The 19629-nt window shown below is 39.4% G+C and overlaps 1 protein-coding gene across 3 annotated transcripts in view; it reads left to right on the top strand.

Moving 5' to 3' along the window:
• Nucleotides 1-19629, top strand: part of lyst (lysosomal trafficking regulator) — a 338776-nt gene that overhangs the window by 275204 nt on the left and 43943 nt on the right. For all 3 annotated transcript variants that reach the window (XM_060852679.1, XM_060852671.1, XM_060852686.1), the window contains 4 exons: nt 4596-4672; nt 5494-5682; nt 16789-16934; nt 17019-17115. In XM_060852679.1, the coding sequence (XP_060708662.1) occupies nt 4596-4672; nt 5494-5682; nt 16789-16934; nt 17019-17115 (509 nt within the window). The remainder of the gene's footprint in view (nt 1-4595; nt 4673-5493; nt 5683-16788; nt 16935-17018; nt 17116-19629) is intronic.

Here is a 19629-nt window from a genome sequence, read left to right as displayed (position 1 = left end):
GTGTTTTAGTTTTTAAAACTTTTCTTATAGCAAATCAATCAAAATTCGTAAAATGTTAACAAGCACAAATATTTCAAATGAAATTGAACACTTTTTAAAGACTTTCAAGAAATCATAGAATCCCTACAGTGTAAAAACAGGCCATTTAGCCCAACAAGTGCACACCAACCCTCTGAAGACTACTTCACCCAGACTATTCCTGTACTACTCTGTTTCCCCTTGACTAATACACCTAGCCTATACATCACTGAACACTATATGGGCAATTTAGCACGGCCAGTTCACCTAACCTACACATCTTTGGATTGTGGGAGGAAACTGGAGCACCCGGAGGGAAAAAAGTATACTTGACACAATAAAGCTTATGTCGTTACAAAATTAGTCATTATTTTCCACGTAATTGTGGAACTGGGATTTTCAGTCTTCAGAGTATTCGAGAAGGTTTGTAGCTCAGGTTGTGGTTGAGGTTATTGACTTATTCACTGAACTGTAAGTTTGTTCGCAGGTCACATTGGCATACATTAAGGACATGTCAAAAATGACCACCAGACTACCCTGATCCCTAGGCATCATGGTACTCACAAACCTACTGCCACAGTACAACTATTAACAAGTATAAAGGACACTATACCCACAGCCAACAGGACCAACATCAAAACTGGAAATGACACCACCAACCCCAGCAGAACTGGAAACAAATAGCAAGCAGCAGAACTGGACAGAAATAGCAAGCCAGATGGAACACCAATACTTCACTGGAGGCGTAGTGATGATGTTACCTAGCATGGTGGTGAAACGTTTGTGAACAAATTTAACAGTTCAGCGAGCAAGTCAACAAACTCCTTTTCATAGTCTTTCCACTGCAACTTTCATTTTGTTGAATCTCTTCCCTTCTTATTTTAAATTTTTGGCTTTGAATTTCATTTATCAGCATCTGTATTCCATTCAGAGGCACAAAGTTACCACTGCCAGAGCACTAACCTCCAAGTCCTTTCTCACTTGATTTGGAGATGCTGTGTTGGACTGGGGTGTACAAAGTTAAAAATCGCACAACGCCAGGTTGTAGTACAACAGGTTTATTTGGAAGCATTAGCTTTCAGAGCGCTGCTGCTTCATTGAGTCCACAAGAAGCAGCGCTTTGAAAGCTAGCGCTTCCAAATAAACCTGTTAGACTATAACCTAGTGCTGTGTGATTTCGAACATAAAACCAGTCCACTCGAAGAGACCATCACCTGTTTCCTGTTTACACCAATTCTCTGGATTTGCAACTGCCATATGTAAAAAGTGGCTTAAAATTCAACACGAAACCCTAGCCAGAGAAACAATATCCAACCTGCTGGACATACATAACAGACAACAGGACGCTGAACCTATTAAAAAGACGGCATACTTAAACTACTAGACCTGTGCCTCACAGCACACTTCACATTCAACAACCAGATACATGAACAAATTAACGGAACACCCATGGGCTCACCTATCTCCGGACTGATAGCAAAGGTTAGAAAAAACAGTTTTAACGCAACTACAACCCAAACAATGGGTCAGATACGTGGACGACACCTTTGTAATCATTAAAAACACAGAAATAGAGAACACACACCGGATCATCACCACCACAATCACTGGAATCCGATTCACGAGAGAGGAAGAAAAGGACAACCAGCTCCCATTCCTGGACGTGATGGTACAAAGAACACCGAACGGAAAATTCACCATGAAGGTATACAGAAAAGCCACACACACAGACCAAGTCCTGAACTATGAAAGCCACCACCCCAACACACACAAACGAAGTTGCATCAGGACATTATTCAAAAGGGCCACAACACACTGCAGCACACTGAACTACAAAAAGAGGAAGAAGAACACCTATACAAGGTATTCAACAAAAACGGATACCCGCGCAATTTCATCAACAGATGCCTCAGGGAAAGACAACGAAATGAGGACACGCCACAACCCAAAGGACTGGCCACACTCCCATACGTCAGGAGCATTTCTGAACTGACAGCCAGACTGCTGCAACCACTAGGACTCAATAGCACACAATCCAACAGCCACTCTCAGACAACAACTCACCAGGACAAAGGACCCGATACCCAGCAGCAGCAAAACCAACGTAGTTTACAAAATCCCATGCAAGGACTGCACAAAACACTACATAGGACAAACAGGAAGACAGTTAACAACCCGCATCCATGAACACCAACTAGCCACGAAACGACACGATCAGCTATCCCTAGTAGCCATACACTCAGATGACAAACAACACGAATTCGATTGGGACAACACCACTATTATAGGATAGGCCAAACAGAGAACAGCCAGGGAATTCCTAGAAGCATGGCACTCATCCAAGAATTCGATCAACAGACACATCGACCTAGACCCTATATACCGGCCACTGCAGCGGACAGCTACTGACAACCGGAAGCAGCAGATTCAAACCAGTATAAATGCCGGAGGAAATCAGCACAGAAGCGCTTCACAGGAGGCTCCCAAGCACTGAAGATGTCACCTAGAAAGGGGACGGAATGTTTGCAAGAAAAACTCCCAGCTCGGCGAACAAAACCACAACAACGAGCACCTGAGCTACAAATCTTCTCACAAACTTTGAAGGTCTAGTGAGTGTCTGCAGCAATTTATGTTTATTGTTCCATTCTGATCTCCAGCATTCACAGTTCTTTGTTTTACGAAAACAGTGGATCAGTCTTAGTTGAGATTAATCTTATTGTCAGGTGATTGTCTAATGCTAATCTTTAATGGGAATAATGGGTAAACCTGGATGACATACTAGAGACTAACCTTACTCCAAGAAATAATTAGTACCCTAAGATGGGGAGGGAAAGTTCACTTTTGAGTATTGCTGACTGGCCAGCATTTATTGTCTGTCTCTAGGTGACCTTGAGATGATGGTGGTGAGCTGCCTCTTGATCTGCTGCGGTCCACATGTTGTAGGTTGGCTTTAGTGAGGGAATTGCAGGATTTTTACACAATGGCAGTAAAGGAACAGTGATTTATTTCTAAGTCGTGGTGGTGAATGGCTTGGAAGAGCATTTGTAGATGATGGTATTCGCATGTATCTGCTGCTTGTGCTGTTCTAGATTGCAGTGACGTTGTTTAGGAGATGCTGTTTAGAGATCTTTGGTGAATTTCTGCAAAGCATTTTGAAGATGGTGTATACACACACACACACTGTTGCTACTGAACATTGGTGGTGGAGGATGCCAACAAAACAGGCTGATTTATCCTGGATGGTGTGAAGCTTCTTCAGCTGCACCCATGCAGGCAACTGGGTAGTATTCCATTACACTCCTGACTTGTGCTTGTTAGATGATGGACAGGCTTTGGGAAGTCAGGTGGTGTGTTACACTGCTCTTGTGGTCAGTGTGTTGATATGGCAAGTCATTTGAGTTTCTGGTCAGTGATAACCCCAGGATGTTGATAGTGGGGGATTCTATGATGTTAAGACCATTGAATGTCAAGGAGTAGTGATTAGATTGCCTCTTATTGGAGATGAATATTGCCTGGCATTTGTATGGTATGAATGATTCTTGCCACTTGTCAAGTCGTCTTTTATCTGAACATCGACTGCTTCAGTATCTGAGAAGTCCCAAATAGTGCTCGACATTGCACAATAATCAGCAAAAATCCCTACTTCTCACCTTATGGTGGGAAGGTTATTAAAGCGGCTGAAGATGTTAGGCTGTAGAACCCAACTCTGAGGAGCTCCTGCAGAAATGTCCTGGAATTGAGAGGACTGACCAGCAACAACCATCTTCCTGTGTACCAAGTATGAGAGAGCTTGCCTCCAATACTCTATTCCAATATGGCAAGGGTTCCTTGATGCCGTACTTGGTCAAATGTAGCCTTGATGTCAAGGGCTATCACCATCACCTCAGCTCTGGAATTCAATTTGTCCATGTTTGAACCAAGGCTGTAATGAGATCAGGAACTAAGTAGCCTTAGGGGTGGAATCCAAACTTGGCAATACTGAGCATTCTATTCCTGATGAAGGACTTTTGCCCAAAACGTCGATTTTCCTGCTCCTCGGATGCTACCTGACCTGTTGTGCTTTTCCAGCACCACTCTGATTTAAACACTGAGCAGATTATTGCTGAGTAGGCACTGCTTGATAATACTGTTGATGACGTCATTTTATTGATGACCACGAGTAGACTGATGGGGCAGTAATTGGCAGGTTTAGATTTGTCCTGATTTTCATGTACAGGATATAGCTATGCAATTTTCCATATTGTCGGGAAGGTGCCAGTGTTGTAACTGTACTGGAACAGCTGGCTTGGGGAGTGGCAGGTTCTGGAGCACAAGTCTACAATACAAAGTCAGGCATTTCATTCTAAAATTAAATGTACTTTAACTAAAGATAAGTGTTGTTCTATGTGACTTTTCATTTGGTTTAATTTCAAAGACTGCTTCATATCTCCAGATGTGGTATCTGACACAGATAGAAAGCCCTGAATTTGCACATGTAGGCTAGAAATATAATTTCAATGTTGCCATTTAGTTTTAATTAAATAAATTTGAAAAATGTAAAGCAAATTTGAATGAATAATATCTATTGTGTCCTTTAGGAGCAAGCCAAATATGCAAATGAAGAAAGTGCAAATAGAGCTGCTTGGGATAAGAAAATGACAACTTCTCAACAGAGGTAAAGTGACAATAACTGAGGTGCATATTGAAACAACAACTCATGGTTCTATGTGGCAGGAGGTTATGATACTGTTTAATCACCATGGGAGAAGATTGGAGAATGGAGTAGGTTTGTGGGAGATGTAGTTAAATACATAGAATAGAAATCTATCCTGAACAGTCAAGTTGTTGAGTAGGCAAGTAGACGTACAGATTTTTATCATTAGAATTTCATGTAGAAAAATACATAATATGGCTGATAGATTTTAGCTTTTACTTCTGGAGGTGCTGAGTGGAAAAACAGGATGATAAAGATTCTGATGATGACTCTGAATGAGGCCACAGCTGGAGTTCTGTAATGTAGTTTGAGGCTTTCCGTTATAGAAGGGATATTGGGAAGAACACAAGATGCAAAATTGAGTTTGTTTCCCAACATAGTTCTGATGAGATACTAGAAACTATGGTTATATTCAGTGGAGCTGAGAATTAAGGGAAATTTCATGTTTTGTAGACTGAACAATGGTAAGTGGTAAATTAACAAGAAAGCATCATAATTAGGATTAGTAGTGAAAGCAAAAAGAGGGAGCTTTGTTGAATACAGACATGTCACAAGTAGCTGTTTAAATGGGAATTAAATCTGAGGAAAACTTGAGGTGAAGGGAGAAGCAAATCAACAGAACTAGATTGAACGGGTTACATTATTGACTGATACTCGTGCAAGAAATGATAAATAAGGAATGATAAATGAAGGACGGATTAGGTTCAGCAATTGCCATTATTGCTATGTTTAATCATTTGAATATGGTTTTGGAAGCTGCTTTGTCTGTGCTTTCTTTTTAGCCTTCTCCAACGACTTGATTTGAAATCAAAAGATATTTCAAAAATAGCAGCTGAAGTCACTCAGAATATATCCCTGCATCAGGGTATGGAAAGGAAGAAAGTAATTCAGCATATCAGGAGAATGTACAAGGTGGATTTAAGTGCTAGCAGGCACTGGCAAGAACTTGTTCAGCAACTAACACATGATAGGTAAGCCTCAGAAATACAAATAAAAGAATATCTTGTGGGGGAAAACATTCAACAGAATATATATGTGGGAAACCTTTTTAATTTTCTAGCTGGTTACTTAAGAGAAAATTTCCTTCCATTTTCAACATATTAAAGATTGTATGTTTAAGATTACAGGACCTAAAAATCCACTTTAGAAAACTGCAGTTAACTAAGCACAACATAGGAGCTGGGGGAAAATGTCCTCAATGCCATGAGAAATTCTTGCGATAAAAGCTTTACTTGGTTTCATGTTATGAAGGAAGTCTTCTTTGATCCTCATCTAAAACAAATCAAATCAAAGTGACAATGAGAAACTGATACATTCATTTGTAACTTCCAGAGTATTAAGGATTAACTTGGACGGTATGATTTTCTTTTGAGGCTTAAAATACAGGTAGCACAGGCCTTTCTAAATTTAAAGTGTTGTACTAAACTGCATTAGATCTCTTAATTATACATAATTAGGCATAATCAGTGCTCTTAATAAACTAGTGGTATGGCATTAATATGGTAAATCTTGAGAGCACTATTTCTATCTGGCAGTCAGTATGAAAATCTTCAACTATCAGTGGATGTGATCCATAGTCCCAGTGATAGATCTATTAAGTAAACTACACCATGTGAAAGACCTGAGTGATTATGTTGACTAATGATAGTAAGTGGTCCACTTTGAGTTTGTTCCAATGTCTCAGGTTATGATAAAAGCAGCCAGTTTCTCTCCTAGCTACTCAAAATTTGTGATTAGTGGTTTGAAATTCCAGTCTGTGTTGATTTCAACCAGTTGCTATAAACCCAATTCTCTGGATTAGGATGGGTAGAAAGTAATTGGTACACCTGAATTTGATTACGATCCATCACTACCTGCTGGAAAGCCTCGAGATTTCCTCCCAACACTTAATATCAACTATATGAGCACAGCCAATCAGCATCTTCCTCTCTAATCGCCATGGAATTGTATCTGAGCATGAGACACAAAACTAGAAGGTGGAGAAGGTTTGTACCAAATAGCATAGATTATAATAACCCAGTAAGAAAAAATACTGCAATTTGTATTTATATAGTGCCTTTATGACCTTGGAACATCCTAAAACATTTTGCAATCAATTCAAGTCTATTCAAAGTTTTACTTTGGAATACAATGTACTAAGGAAGCACAGCAACCACTTGGTGCACAGCTGTCACATATAGTTATGAAAGAAAGACCATACAATCTTTTTAGTGTGTTGATTCAGAGATAAAAAGTGACCAGGATATTGGAGAATTTCCTGCTCTTTGCCAGAGTAATCACAGAAAGAAGTTTTTGGCACATCATATCTAAGTTCTGTGAGGATCTGTCTAAGTTGCTCACCAGTTCTTTGTCCTTAGTCCTGCATTTTTTTTTCCCTTCAGGTTTTATTCCATTCTCTTTCAAAAGTACCTACTGAATCTAGTTCCACCATCCTTTCAAGTCCAGCATTCTAGGTTGTAGCAACTTAGTATGTAATTTGTTTTTCCTCATAACACCTCTGGTTCCCTCATGAAGTGAACTGAACATGATACAAAAACTGGGGCTGAACCGATGCCATAAAAATTTGGCGTAACTTCCTTTGTTTCACATTCTGTCTTTATTTATAAAGTTAAGGATCCTGTGTGCATTTTTAATGTGTTTTCAACTTGAGCCTGTCTACCTTCAAAGTTTTGTATTGTTACAACACTAGGTAAACCCCTCTGCTAATTTAAACCCAGCAACACAGAAAAGATTTATCCCGTGCAGTAATCTGTGAAAATTTAAGAGTCCAAGAACTACTTGAAGTAAAAATCAACAACTTTATTACTTAAAAGTCTAACAGAGAATAATTAACTAGCAACTATTTACAAGTCCTTTCTCTAACCCATCTTTTACTTTCCCCTCTATATACTGGTCCAATAAAAATCCTAATTAAGATTTACCAAACAAAACTACTTATCTCAAAACCAGACCGCTTTTGGTTCTTCTCTGTATTCCTGTATTCTACTTGGGGATTCTGCTTCACAGGATACTGATCAATAACGGTACCTTGAGAGCTATTTTTCAGGCAGTCTTTTCACTTGCTGGTAGCTTGGCAGTTCTCCTCCCAACTGTCCAATTTTCCCTGGATTGTGTCATTGGCTTTTAAGATTGTCAATATATTAAGTTCAAACTTGATTGGAAATAGATGTTTTGGGGTATAATTTAAACTGATTGGTTGAATTCAAATTTGTATTTGTCTCCAAGCAACCAGCTAATCGAGTTGTTCGACTAAATGGTACATTTTTTCTTTTTTACAGGACACGTTGTGTGGTCTGGTAGTTCTACTAGCTAATAACTTTCTTAAAGATACAGTACATTCATATCTTCATAACGCCTTCCCCTTTAGAAAAAAAATCATCATAATGAAAAGATATCTTCATTTTTTTCCTCTAAACACATTACCCGAGCATACCGATAAGTTTAATCTAAATTCACCTTCAGTTCTTCCTACATAATTATATATAAAACCTTAAAAAAAGGCAAATCTCAACTCAACTCTGTTAAATACCCGATAATGCTACTGTGATTACATTCTTATGACCCACAACATGTATGATTTTCAAATTAAAAGTCTATAACATAAGATTCCAATGAAATAGTCTCATATTCTTGTCTTTAAAGCGTTCTAAGAATGTAACAGATTGTGATCCGTGTACACAACTGTCTCCAACACATTTTGTGACATACTTATTAAAATGTTGTAAGGCCACTACCAAACCCAATAGTTCCCTTTCGATCATAGAGTATTTCCTCTGATGGATGTTGATTGTCTTCGAAAAATAACCAACTGGCAGTTCAGTCCCATCCTCGTCTTCCTGTAGGAGTACAGCTCCAACTCCAATGTCACTAGCATCGATGGCTGGTGACTTCAAAAGGTTTTTAAACGTTTGGTGTAGCTAAAACTGGTTTGGTGGTTAATATTGATTTCAAATGGTCAAATGCCACCTGGCATTGATCTGTCCACCACAAATTTGTGGTGTTCTTCAGCACATCAGTTAACAATGCCACTACACTGCTGAAGTTTGGAACAAACTTTTGATAGAATCCGCCAAGTCTTAAGAATCAAAACACCTCTTTCTTCGAGGTTGGTCATGGAAACTCCTCGATTGCCTTCGTCTTTGCGTTCTATGGGGTCAACCTTCCATGGATGATGTTATGTCCCAAGAATGTCACCTCTGCTTTCGTAAATTCAGTTTTATTTAAGTTTAACACCAGTTTTGCTCCTCATAGTCTGCCAACTGTACTGTGAGATCTTTCCAGGACATACTAAAGATCACTACATCAGCCAAATAGACAGCACAGTTCGTTAACCCAGCCACAACTCTGTTCATGAGTCTTTGGAATGTGTTGGGAGCGTTCTTCTTTCCAAAGGGCATCACTTTAACTCCATTTGGGGTTACAAACGCAGAAATTTCTTTCACCAGCTCGAATAAAGGTACCTGCCAGTAACCACGCATGAAATCCAACTTGATGACATAATTGACTTGTCCGACATTCTCAATACAATCCTCCAGTCCAGGAATTGGGTATGAATTCAATTTTGTAACAGCATTGACTTGATAATCCACGCAGAATCGTTGAGTCCTGTCCAGTTTGGGAACTAAGACAATTGGCGAACTCTACTTGCTCTGGCTTGGTTCGATGATGTTCTCATCGAGCATGGCCTCCACCTCCATCTGGACCTGTCTGGCTTTGAAAGGATTAAGCCAATAGGGGTATTGTTTTATCGGAGCTGTATTCCCCACCTCTACTTCATGTACAATAGCATTAGTCCTCCCCATCTGATTCTTAGATATGTCCTGCTACTGCAGTAACAAATCTTTCAACTGCGTTCCCTGCTCCCGAGACAGATAGCTTACTAACCTATCCCACTCCTCAAGGACTTCTTCATTTGTTTAATCTATCTTGAGGCACATCAAAACTCATATTATTTGGATTTGATTGCCCACTTTGCAGGGCAGTAACTAACACCTGTTTCTCCAGTTCTTACGCGCTACCTTTTTTTTCTATCTGGAATCTTATACTAGATAATTCACCTGACTGAACCTTTTTGTCAATTTGATAGGGACCACTAAACCTGGCTTTGTAGGGATTTCCTATCACTGGTAACATTACTAACACGTTTTCCCCTTGGGAAAACATCAGAGTCTCAGAGCTTTTATCTGTCACCTGTTTCATTCCATATTGTGCCCTCTTTGGTGCTATTTAGCTAACTCACCTATTCGATTTAGTCTCTCCCTCACCTCCGATACATAATCTAAGTGTGAGATCTCCGACTTTGATCCTGTCAGTTTCCCTTTAATTAATTTCAAAGGTCCTCTAACTTTATGACTGAATGTTAATTTGAAAGGAGTGAACTGAGTAGATTCATTTGAGGCATCTTAATGGCAAGCAATACCAATGAGATACCTTTATTCCAATCATTCGGGCAATTCTGACAGTATGCTCTCAACATGGTCTTCAAGATTTGATGCCACCTTTCTAAAGCTTCCTGGAATTCAGGATAATACACACTGGATTTAAAGTGTTGTATATCTAAGCTATCCATAACCACCTCAAACAGCTCAACAGTAAAATTTAATCCTTGGCCCAACCTAATCTCTCTGGGTAGCCCATACCATGTGAATAAAGCTACTAACTTCTCTACTATCTTTTTTCCCTTGATACTCTGTAATGGAATTGCCTCCGGAAATCTGGTGGACACATCCATTATAGTTAACAAGTACTTGTTCCCACTTTTAGTTCTCGGGAGAGGACTCACGCAATCAAATATAACCCGCATGAAAGGTTCTTCAAATGCGGGAATTGGCAACGAAGGTGCTGGTTTTATTATTGCCTGTGGCTTACCTACCATTTGGCATGTATGGCAAAAGTTAACCACATCCCTATGCATTCCAGGCCAATAAAAATGTTTTTACATTAGCCTGAGTCTTTCATAACCCTAGGTGACCTCCTACAGGTAGTTCATGTGCTACCCATAACACCACCTGTCTGTATGCTACTGGCAACACAACCTGGTGCATTTCAGCCCACTTCTCCTCTGCAGTAACCTGCCGTGGTCTCCATTTCTGCCGTAGGATTCTATCTTTCAGAATATTCTCTGCCTCCTTTTCAGAGTACATATCCACATATACATCTTTTCTTGTCTTGACTTGCTGTTGCAAGTCTCTTTGTTTTTCAGTAATAAACATTTCTGTCTGACTCTCTGCCTGTTCAGGTTTTTCCTGCACCATTACATAGGGTATCCGCTAACTGAAGCTCGACTCCTTCATCTTTCTCTTTACTTGTTGCTTCATGCTATGACTTATGATAGTGGGATCTGGTTACTACACATTCTGGGGAAATACCAGAATATTTCTGTTTTAACTCCAGTAACAGATCAGAACGAGTGCATATTCACTCATCCCTTACTATCAGCGACTGGTTAGATCCTGTATCTCTTAAAATTGTAACTTCTTGTCCTTCTCCCCCTGTTCTTTCTGAGTAAACTTTATCCATAGAGGCAAATTCTTTGTAGAGATCAGGTACTAACTCCATACCCAGCCCCTGCACTCCTGTAGCGCCTCTGCTCCTCTTTGTGTCTCCTTTACTAACTTTGCTAATGCAACTGGCTCAGCTTCTTTTACCACATCTTTTCCCGCAGCACCTTTCCTTAACAACCAGCACTGTGACTTTACGTGTCCCACTTTAGCACAATGGAAACACCTGAGGCCTTTCATCACTTTTTCAACTTATTGAGTTTTTTTTTAATCCTGTGGTAAATTCTTACAGAGCAAATAAAGAAACTGATCCCACCGGCAGAAGGGTCAAGAACCAGATTATAGACAAAAAAAAAGCAATGATGACCTGAAGGAAGCCTTTAAGCAGCACGTGGCTAGTATCTGTAATGGTTTGCCTGAATATCTGTTCGAGACAAATTAAATTGAGGCCTTCAAAAGAAAATTGGATGTTGAAGCTGTTTGAAGCAAAATATATGTATTGTTTATAGTGGAGTGGGACTAGGTGAATTGCTCTGCCAAATAACTGGCGTGGATACTATGGGTTCAATGGTTTATCTCTATGCTGTAACCACTCTTTGATGGAAAGGCAGTGTTCCCATACATCTTTTGCCCTTGACCTTCAAGGTGGAAGAAGTTGTGAGCATGAAAAATGCTGCTGAAGGAGCATTGGTAAGTTACTACTGCACATTTTGTAGTTGATGCGTATCACTCCTCCTGTCTTCTAGTAGAATAATATCCTTAATATAACAGGATAGATGAGGGTGGAAATGCTCTGAGAAATTTTCCTCAACTTTTATTATGAAGATATCAAGTGGATACAATTAATAAATCTAAATTGTTTTAAAATTTTGACCTTGGCATTCAGAGGGGTTTGTTTATTTTTAAACCGAGCAGTGACTGAGGCAGTGATGTTCACATCCCACAAAACAAATTACAATTCCACAATCCTTTGATACCACTTGTGTGTCTAAGAAAAATTTCAGGATTGTAGCCACAGACTTCACAACTTCCTCTGTTCTCAATCCATCCAGTTTATTTTGAGAAATGTTAACCTTTTAGTATCTGTTCTTTAATCTTTTTCTTTATTTGAATTTTTTGAGGAAGTAACCAAGAAGATTAAGGGCAGAGCAATAAACATTGTTTACTTTCGTAAAGTCTTTGGCATGATAGACTGATTAGTATAGTTAGATTACAAGGGGTTCAGGGTGAATTTCCCAATTGGATACAATATTGGCTTTATGGCAAGAGACAAAGTGTGATGATGAAGATTGTTTTTCAGAGTTGGAGATCTGTAATCAGCTGTATTCCACAGGGTTTGGTATTGGGTACACCTTCGTTTATCATTAATATAAATGGTGTTGATGAGAATATAGTAGGCACGGTTAGCAAGTTTGTGGATGACACCAAAATGGTGGTATAGTGGACAGTGATGAAGGTTATCTAAGATTACTAAGAAATCTTGATCCGTTGGGTTAATGGGCTGAAGAGTGCCTGCTGAAGTTTAATCTGGATAAATGCAAGGTATTGCATTTTGATAAAACAAAAAGAGCAGGACTTGTACAATTAAATGAATGTTGGTGAGGCATCTTCTGGAGTACTGTGTCCAGTTCTGGTCATCCTGTTACATGATGGATATTGTTAAGGTTGGAAAGGGTTCAGAAGAGATTTATCAGGATATTGCTGAGAATTGAGGTTTGAAGTTGTAAGGAGAGGCTGGATAGACTGTGACGTTTTTCATTGGAGCTTGAGGGATAACTTTATAGAGATTTATAAAATCATGAGGAGTACAGATAAGTTGAATGGCTTGTGTCCTTTCCCTAGAGTGGATGATTTCAAGACTAGGAGGTATATTTTTAAGATGTGATGAAGACTATTTAAAAATGACATGAGGGACACTTTTTTCTAAAGAGTGGTTTGTGAGTGGAGTGAGCTTCCAGAGGAAGTGGTGGATGCAGCTACAGTTACAGCATTTAAAACACAATTAGATAAGCACATGAATAAGAAATATTTGGAGGGATATGGGTTAAGTGCAGGTAACTGGGACTAGTTTAGTTTGGGATTTTGGTTGGCAACGGACTAGTTTGACTGAAGGGTTTGTTTCCATGCTGTATGACTCTGACACTCTATTTTTGTTCTAACTCTTCTGTCTCCCCTATTAATATGACAATGGTACCATCCTATTTCGTAAAGAAAGATGCAAAGTGCTCATGTAACACCTCAAGCAAGTTATATGCCTCCACGATAAGATGTTAATGATGCTTAATTGACCCAAACTTCTTTTTTAATTATAGGGCGAGAGTTTTAACAATAGCATGAGAGTTGCACTCCTCTGCAAACTCGCACTGTAGAAAATCGCATTGTGGAGAACCGCTGTAGAAAATCATGATATCTGCTTAGTAAAAATTTGTGTTATCCAAACAATGTCCACAATCTGTCTGTTGTTATAGCCAATTCGTGCTGATGAAATGTGTGTTATAGCAGAACAACCTATACATTTTATGCTGAGTAGATGTTTCTAATAAAGACTTTTGAGCTGTCTGTAGTGGTAGCAGCTAATCCTGTCTCTTGCTTTCTTTTTGCCACTTTTGTTTTCTTTGTTTATATGCTTTCAGTAGTCAGCTTTTTCTCTATTGTTTTATCAGCATTCCAATTAATAATAGCCTCATTCATTTATGTTTTGTTTAAATTCTACATTTTAGTCATTCAGGATGCTGTGGCTTTGGATTTTCCTTTCCGTTCCTTTTCCTCTCATGGGAATGCTTGCCAAAGTATTGCTGCTTGTTCTTTTCTATAGTTATTCTAATCCTGATTTTATCATTGGTAATATTTCTGTCCACCAGAGCTAAATCCAGCACAACTTTGTTCCTTGTTGAACTGGAAACATCCTGTTTTAGGAAAATTAAGTCCCCCAAATATCAGTACACTGTAGCTTTTGCCTTTGCCAGCAAATTTGTTTCTCTACCTCCATCCGACTATTTGATGATCTGTAGTGTCCACGTAGAATGACATTAGAGCTCGTCTATTCACTAATTCTTACCAAGCACATTCTGTTTATGATCTCTAGTCATTTCTCTTTTCAGTTCTCATAAGTCTCCTTGATTAAAACTACAACCCCCATATTTATTTTTACACTTGACTAATCTTTGCCATATACCTTGATACCAGGAAAATTTAGTTCACACTCCTCACTTTCTTTAAAGTTATTGCTACTGTATCACATTTTGATGTGGTGACTTGTCCCTGCAGTTCACCGGTTTTATTCTTAAAGTTCCATGCATCTATACAAATCAATTCTATACCCATCTCTGACTGTCTCACCGTTATTCCTTGTGAGAGTCTTAATCTTTTAATTGTATTTTGACCCTAGCCATTTACGCATATTGCTTTTCCTCTCTAATGCTTCATGCTGTGCTTTCCCCTGCCAAATTAGTTTAAACTTCCTCTGAGGACATTGTTTCTCAACATGTATGAAACCATTCCTTCCATCTCATAACGATGGTTCCTCCCATAGACCTTGTTTCAATGGCCTAGGGAGTCCAAAGTACCCCTCATATGCATCTCTTCTGTCACACATGAACACATTTTATTTTACACATGTTGAATCGATCAATGTATGGCTGTAGGTTTGAGGTCTTGATATTGAATTTTCTTTCAACTGCTGAAACTCTTGTATTGTTAGTTCTCACTTGAACCACTGCTTTTGCTTCTCCATCCACCACCCCAGCTTCAAAATATTCTGCACCCTCTGAGTGATATCCTTTGCCCTGGAACCAGGGAGAGAGTCTCATACCAAAATTGAGTTGTTAATTGCAGAACCACTACCCTGTTCCTTGACTATTGAATGCCTCTAACAGTGCCTACTCCTGTCTCATCTGAAAGATTACATATTAGACATTGCACTGTTCCTTTGGTACTGTACCAGGTTTGAGTTGAAAAGTGTGGTGCTGGAAAAGCACAGCAGACCAGGCAGCATCTGAGGAGCAGGAGAATCGACATTTTGGGCATAAACCAGTATTAGACTGTCAACTTACATCATGTGCTCAGCACTGTGAATTGGAATTTAACCCAGCCTTCTGACTCAGAGTGAAGTGATACTACTGAGCTTAAGCTGACAACAAAATCCAAGGAATACAGGGTTAATGATCAATAAACCTTTGGTGAATCTGCAGTTCCAGCACCTCTGTACGCTTGATTAATAATTAGAAAAAAAACAGCAATAGCAGAAAAGGTTTGAAATGAAGTATAATGAACTCTGAATAAAGGCAATGATGGTTAAATCACTGTTATAATAGGAAAAATAGTGAAGATTCCTATTATAAATATTTTAATTGAGTAGGGTGAATATCAATGGATATTATTTATGCAGAATATGGGATAAAAATGGAAAACATACACTGATTACTGTGGCTCCTCTGGTAGAATTCTCACCTCCAGATCAGAAAGTGACTCAAGTTCCATTCTAGAATTGTGAGCCAAAAATTTAGTTGATCTTTCGTGAAATGTTGAGGGAACACTATACTGTCAGAGATTTCATCTTTCAAATGAGATGTTAATCTGAGATTAGATTACTTTAGATTAGATTACTTAGTGTGGAAACAGGCCCTTTGGCCCAACAAGTCCACGCCGAAGCGCAACCCACCCATTCCCCTACATTTACCCCTTCGCATAAACACTACGGGCAATTTAGCTTGGCCAATTCACCTAACCTGCACATCTTTGGACTGTGGGAGGAAACCGGAGCACCCGGAGGAAAGCCACGCAAACACGGGAAGAATGTGCACCTGAGTCGGGAATTGAACCCGGTTCTCTGGTGCAGTGAGGCAGCAGTGCTAACCACTGTGCCACCGTGCCGCCCACACACTATCTGCTTTATCAAATAGACATAAAGGATCCCCAGCGCAATTTTGAGAAGAACAGAGAAGTTTTCACATTGCCCTGACCAATACTTATCCTTCAAACAATATCTCAAAAATAGCTTATTTGGTTATTATCATACTACCGGACATGAGACCTTATAAACTGGCTGCCGTATTTCCTACGTTATATTACAACAGTGATTACACTTCATAAGTATTTGATCAGCTGTGAGTGTATTGGAGTGTACAGAGTTTTCAGGCCACTATGTAAATTCTTTCTTAGCAAATATATAAGTTAAGTTAACAAGTCGTTAATCCTTATGGAATAGATTGCCACCTTGTGTACAAAATAAGTACTCTGTTGAATAGTTCAGTGAACAATAGGTACAGTTGAGAGCAAAGAATAAGTGACTATTCTGCAACTGAATGCGAAACGCTCTCTTAAATCTGTCTTCTATCTCTGTCCTCGTGCTTTACACGATATGATGTAATTTTAGCTAGGAGCAACACTCACAAAAGCAAAGTAAAATATTACTGATTGATTAGTATCCTCATATGCTAAAGTACAAATTAAGGAGATTAGAAGCAAGATTAATGTTGAATACCAGACTTCTGCTGATCATAACTTACTGTCAGTACGAGTGAAATGAAGAAAAACAATGTGCAACTGGCTTTGAACATATAATGTTTTAATTTCTAGGGCAGTGTGGTATGATCCGGTCTCTTACCCAATTTCATGGCAACTGGATCCTACAGAAGGTCCCAACAGAGAGCGGCGACGTTTACAGAGATGTTATTTGACCATACCTAACAAATACTTGCTCAGAGACCGACAAAAACCAGAAGGTAAAAAGATGTCATGAGTCATATGTTTTCTGTCACTTTAATTTGCTTGGATTGCCAACAGTCTTTTTGTTTTGTTTGTTGCAGAACCACTGAAGCCACCATTGTCATTCTTGTTTGAAGATAAATCTCATTCTTCTTTTTCATCAATTGTAAAGGATAAAGCAACAAGTGAACCTATCAGGTATACTGTATACCTAATCTGAATTTACTAATAACTTTTAAACTATTCTTAAGTGTGTTCAGGCAATATGCCTTTTTTGCGAGGAATATTACTAATTCGTAGCATTTTCCTTTTTGAAAGCATGAGTTAGCTTTTCCATTGACAAATGTATTCAGGTTTGCAATTTGTAATAAATTCAATTGTGCTTAGTTTTCCCTCTTAAGTAAATGAAATAAATATTCACTATCTAAAGAATAGAGAGGAATCTAAGTTAGTCTACTAGCAACATTTCTATACTTAACTACAGCCTCTAACAAAGTGGCACAGTGAATGTCTTCACTCTCTTTCCCTGGTTATTCTTTGCCCCTGATCTACTTAGAACCATTTAGATTTTCCAGAATGTTACCTGCTAGTATTTTGTAATGTCACTTCTTCATTCGCCTAATTTCTTTATAAAGGGGCCCATGCTCTTGGACTTTACAATAAAAGGTTGAGATTCTGAAGGGAGATTACAGAGAGTTAGGCAGAAATTTAAAAGGGAGGTCCTCGAGAATAGTAATATCTGGATTACTCCAGGTGCTACGATCTAGTGAGGGCAGGAATGGGAGGATAGAGCAGATGAGTACATGGCTGAGGAGCCAGTTTATGGGAGAAGGATTCACATTTTTGGATCATTGGAATTTCTTTTGGGGTAGAAGTAATCTGTACAAGAAGGACGGATTGCACCTAAATTGGAAGGGGACTAATATACTGGCAGGGAAATTTACTAGAGCTGCTCAGGAGGATTTAAACTAGTTAGGTGAGGCGGGAGGGACCCAGGGAGATAATGAGGAAAGAGATCAATCTGAGACAGGTACAGTTGAGAACAGAAGCAAGTCAAACAGTCAGGGCAGGCAGGGACGAGGTAGGACTAATAAATTAAACCACGTTTATTTCAATGCAAGAGGCCTAACAGGGAAGGCAGACGAACTCCGGGCATGGTTAGGAACATGGGACTGGGATATCATAGCAATTACAGAAACATGGCTCAGGGATGGGCGGGACTGGCAGCTTAATGTTCCAGGATACAAATGCTACAGCAAGGATAGAAAGGGAGGCAAGAGAGGAAGGGGAGTGGCATTTTTGATAAGGGATAGCATTACAGCTGTGCTGAGGGAGGATATTCCTGGAAGTACATCCAGGGAAGTTATTTGGGTGGAACTGAAAATAAGAAAGGGATGATAACCTTATTGGGATTGTATTATAGACCCCCTAACAGTCAGAAGGAAATTGAGAAACAAACTTGAGGGAAATTTCAGCTATCTGTAAGAATAATAGGGTGGTTATGGTAGGGGATTTTAACTTTCCAAATGTAGACTGGGACTGCCATAGTATTAAGGGTTTCGATGGAGAGGAACTTGTTAATTGTGGACAAGACAATTTTCTGATTCAGTATGTGGATGTACCTACTAAGGAAGGTGCAAAACTTGACCTACTCTTGGGAAATAAGGCAGGGCAGGTGACTGAGGTGTCAGTGGGGGAGCACTTTGGGGCCAGCGGCCATAATTCTTTTAGATTTAAAATAATGATGGAAAAGGATAGACCAGATGTATAAGTTGAAGTTCTAAATTGGAGAAAGGCCAATTTTGACAGTATTGGGCAAGAACTTTGAAAGCTGATTGGGGGCAGATGTTCGCAGGTAAAGGAAATGCTGGAAAATGGGATGCCTTCAGAAATGAGATAACAAGAATCAATTCCTGTTAGGGTGAAAGGAAAGGCTGGTAGGTATAGGGAATGCTGGATGACCAAAGAAATTGAGGGTTTGGTTAAGAAAAAGAAGGAAGCATTTTCAGATATAGACAGGACAGTTCGAGTGAACCCTACAAGAGTCTAAAGGAAGTAGGAATATACTTAAGGGGGAAATCAGGAGGGCAAAAAGGGGACATGAGATAGCTTTGGCAAATAGAATTATGGAGAATCCAAAGAGGTTTAAAAATACATTAAGGACAAAAGGGTAACTAGGGAGAGAATAGCACCCCTCAAAGATCAGCAAGGTGGCCTTTGTGTGGAGCCGCAGAAAATGGGGAAGATACTAAATGAGTATTTTGCATCAGTATTTACTGTGGAAAAGGATATGGAAGATACAGACTGTAGGGAAATAGATGGTGACATCTTGCAAAATGTCCAGATTACAGAGGAGGAAGTGCTGGATGTCTTGAAATGGGTAAAGGTGGATAAATCCCCAGGACCTGATCAGGTGTACCCTAGAACTCTGTGGGAAGATAGATAAGTGATTGCTGGGCCTCTTGCTGAGATATTTGTATTATCGATGGTGACAGGTGAGGTGCCGGAAGACTGGAGGTTGGCTAACGTGGTGCCACTGTTTAAGAAGGGTGGTAAGGACAAGCCAGGGAACTATAGACCAGTGAGCCTGACCTCGGTGGTGAGCAAGTTGTTGGAGGGAATCCTGAGGAACAGGATGTACATGTATTTGGAAAGGCAAGGACTGATTAGAGATAGTCAACATGGTTTTGTGCGTGGGAAATCATGTCTCAC

The sequence above is a fragment of the Hemiscyllium ocellatum genome, chromosome 3, assembly GCF_020745735.1.
Source record: "Hemiscyllium ocellatum isolate sHemOce1 chromosome 3, sHemOce1.pat.X.cur, whole genome shotgun sequence".
NCBI classification, from domain to species: Eukaryota; Metazoa; Chordata; class Chondrichthyes; order Orectolobiformes; family Hemiscylliidae; genus Hemiscyllium; species Hemiscyllium ocellatum.
The sequence above is the reverse complement of the archived record's forward strand: the minus strand, read 5'-3'. Positions and strand labels throughout refer to the sequence as shown.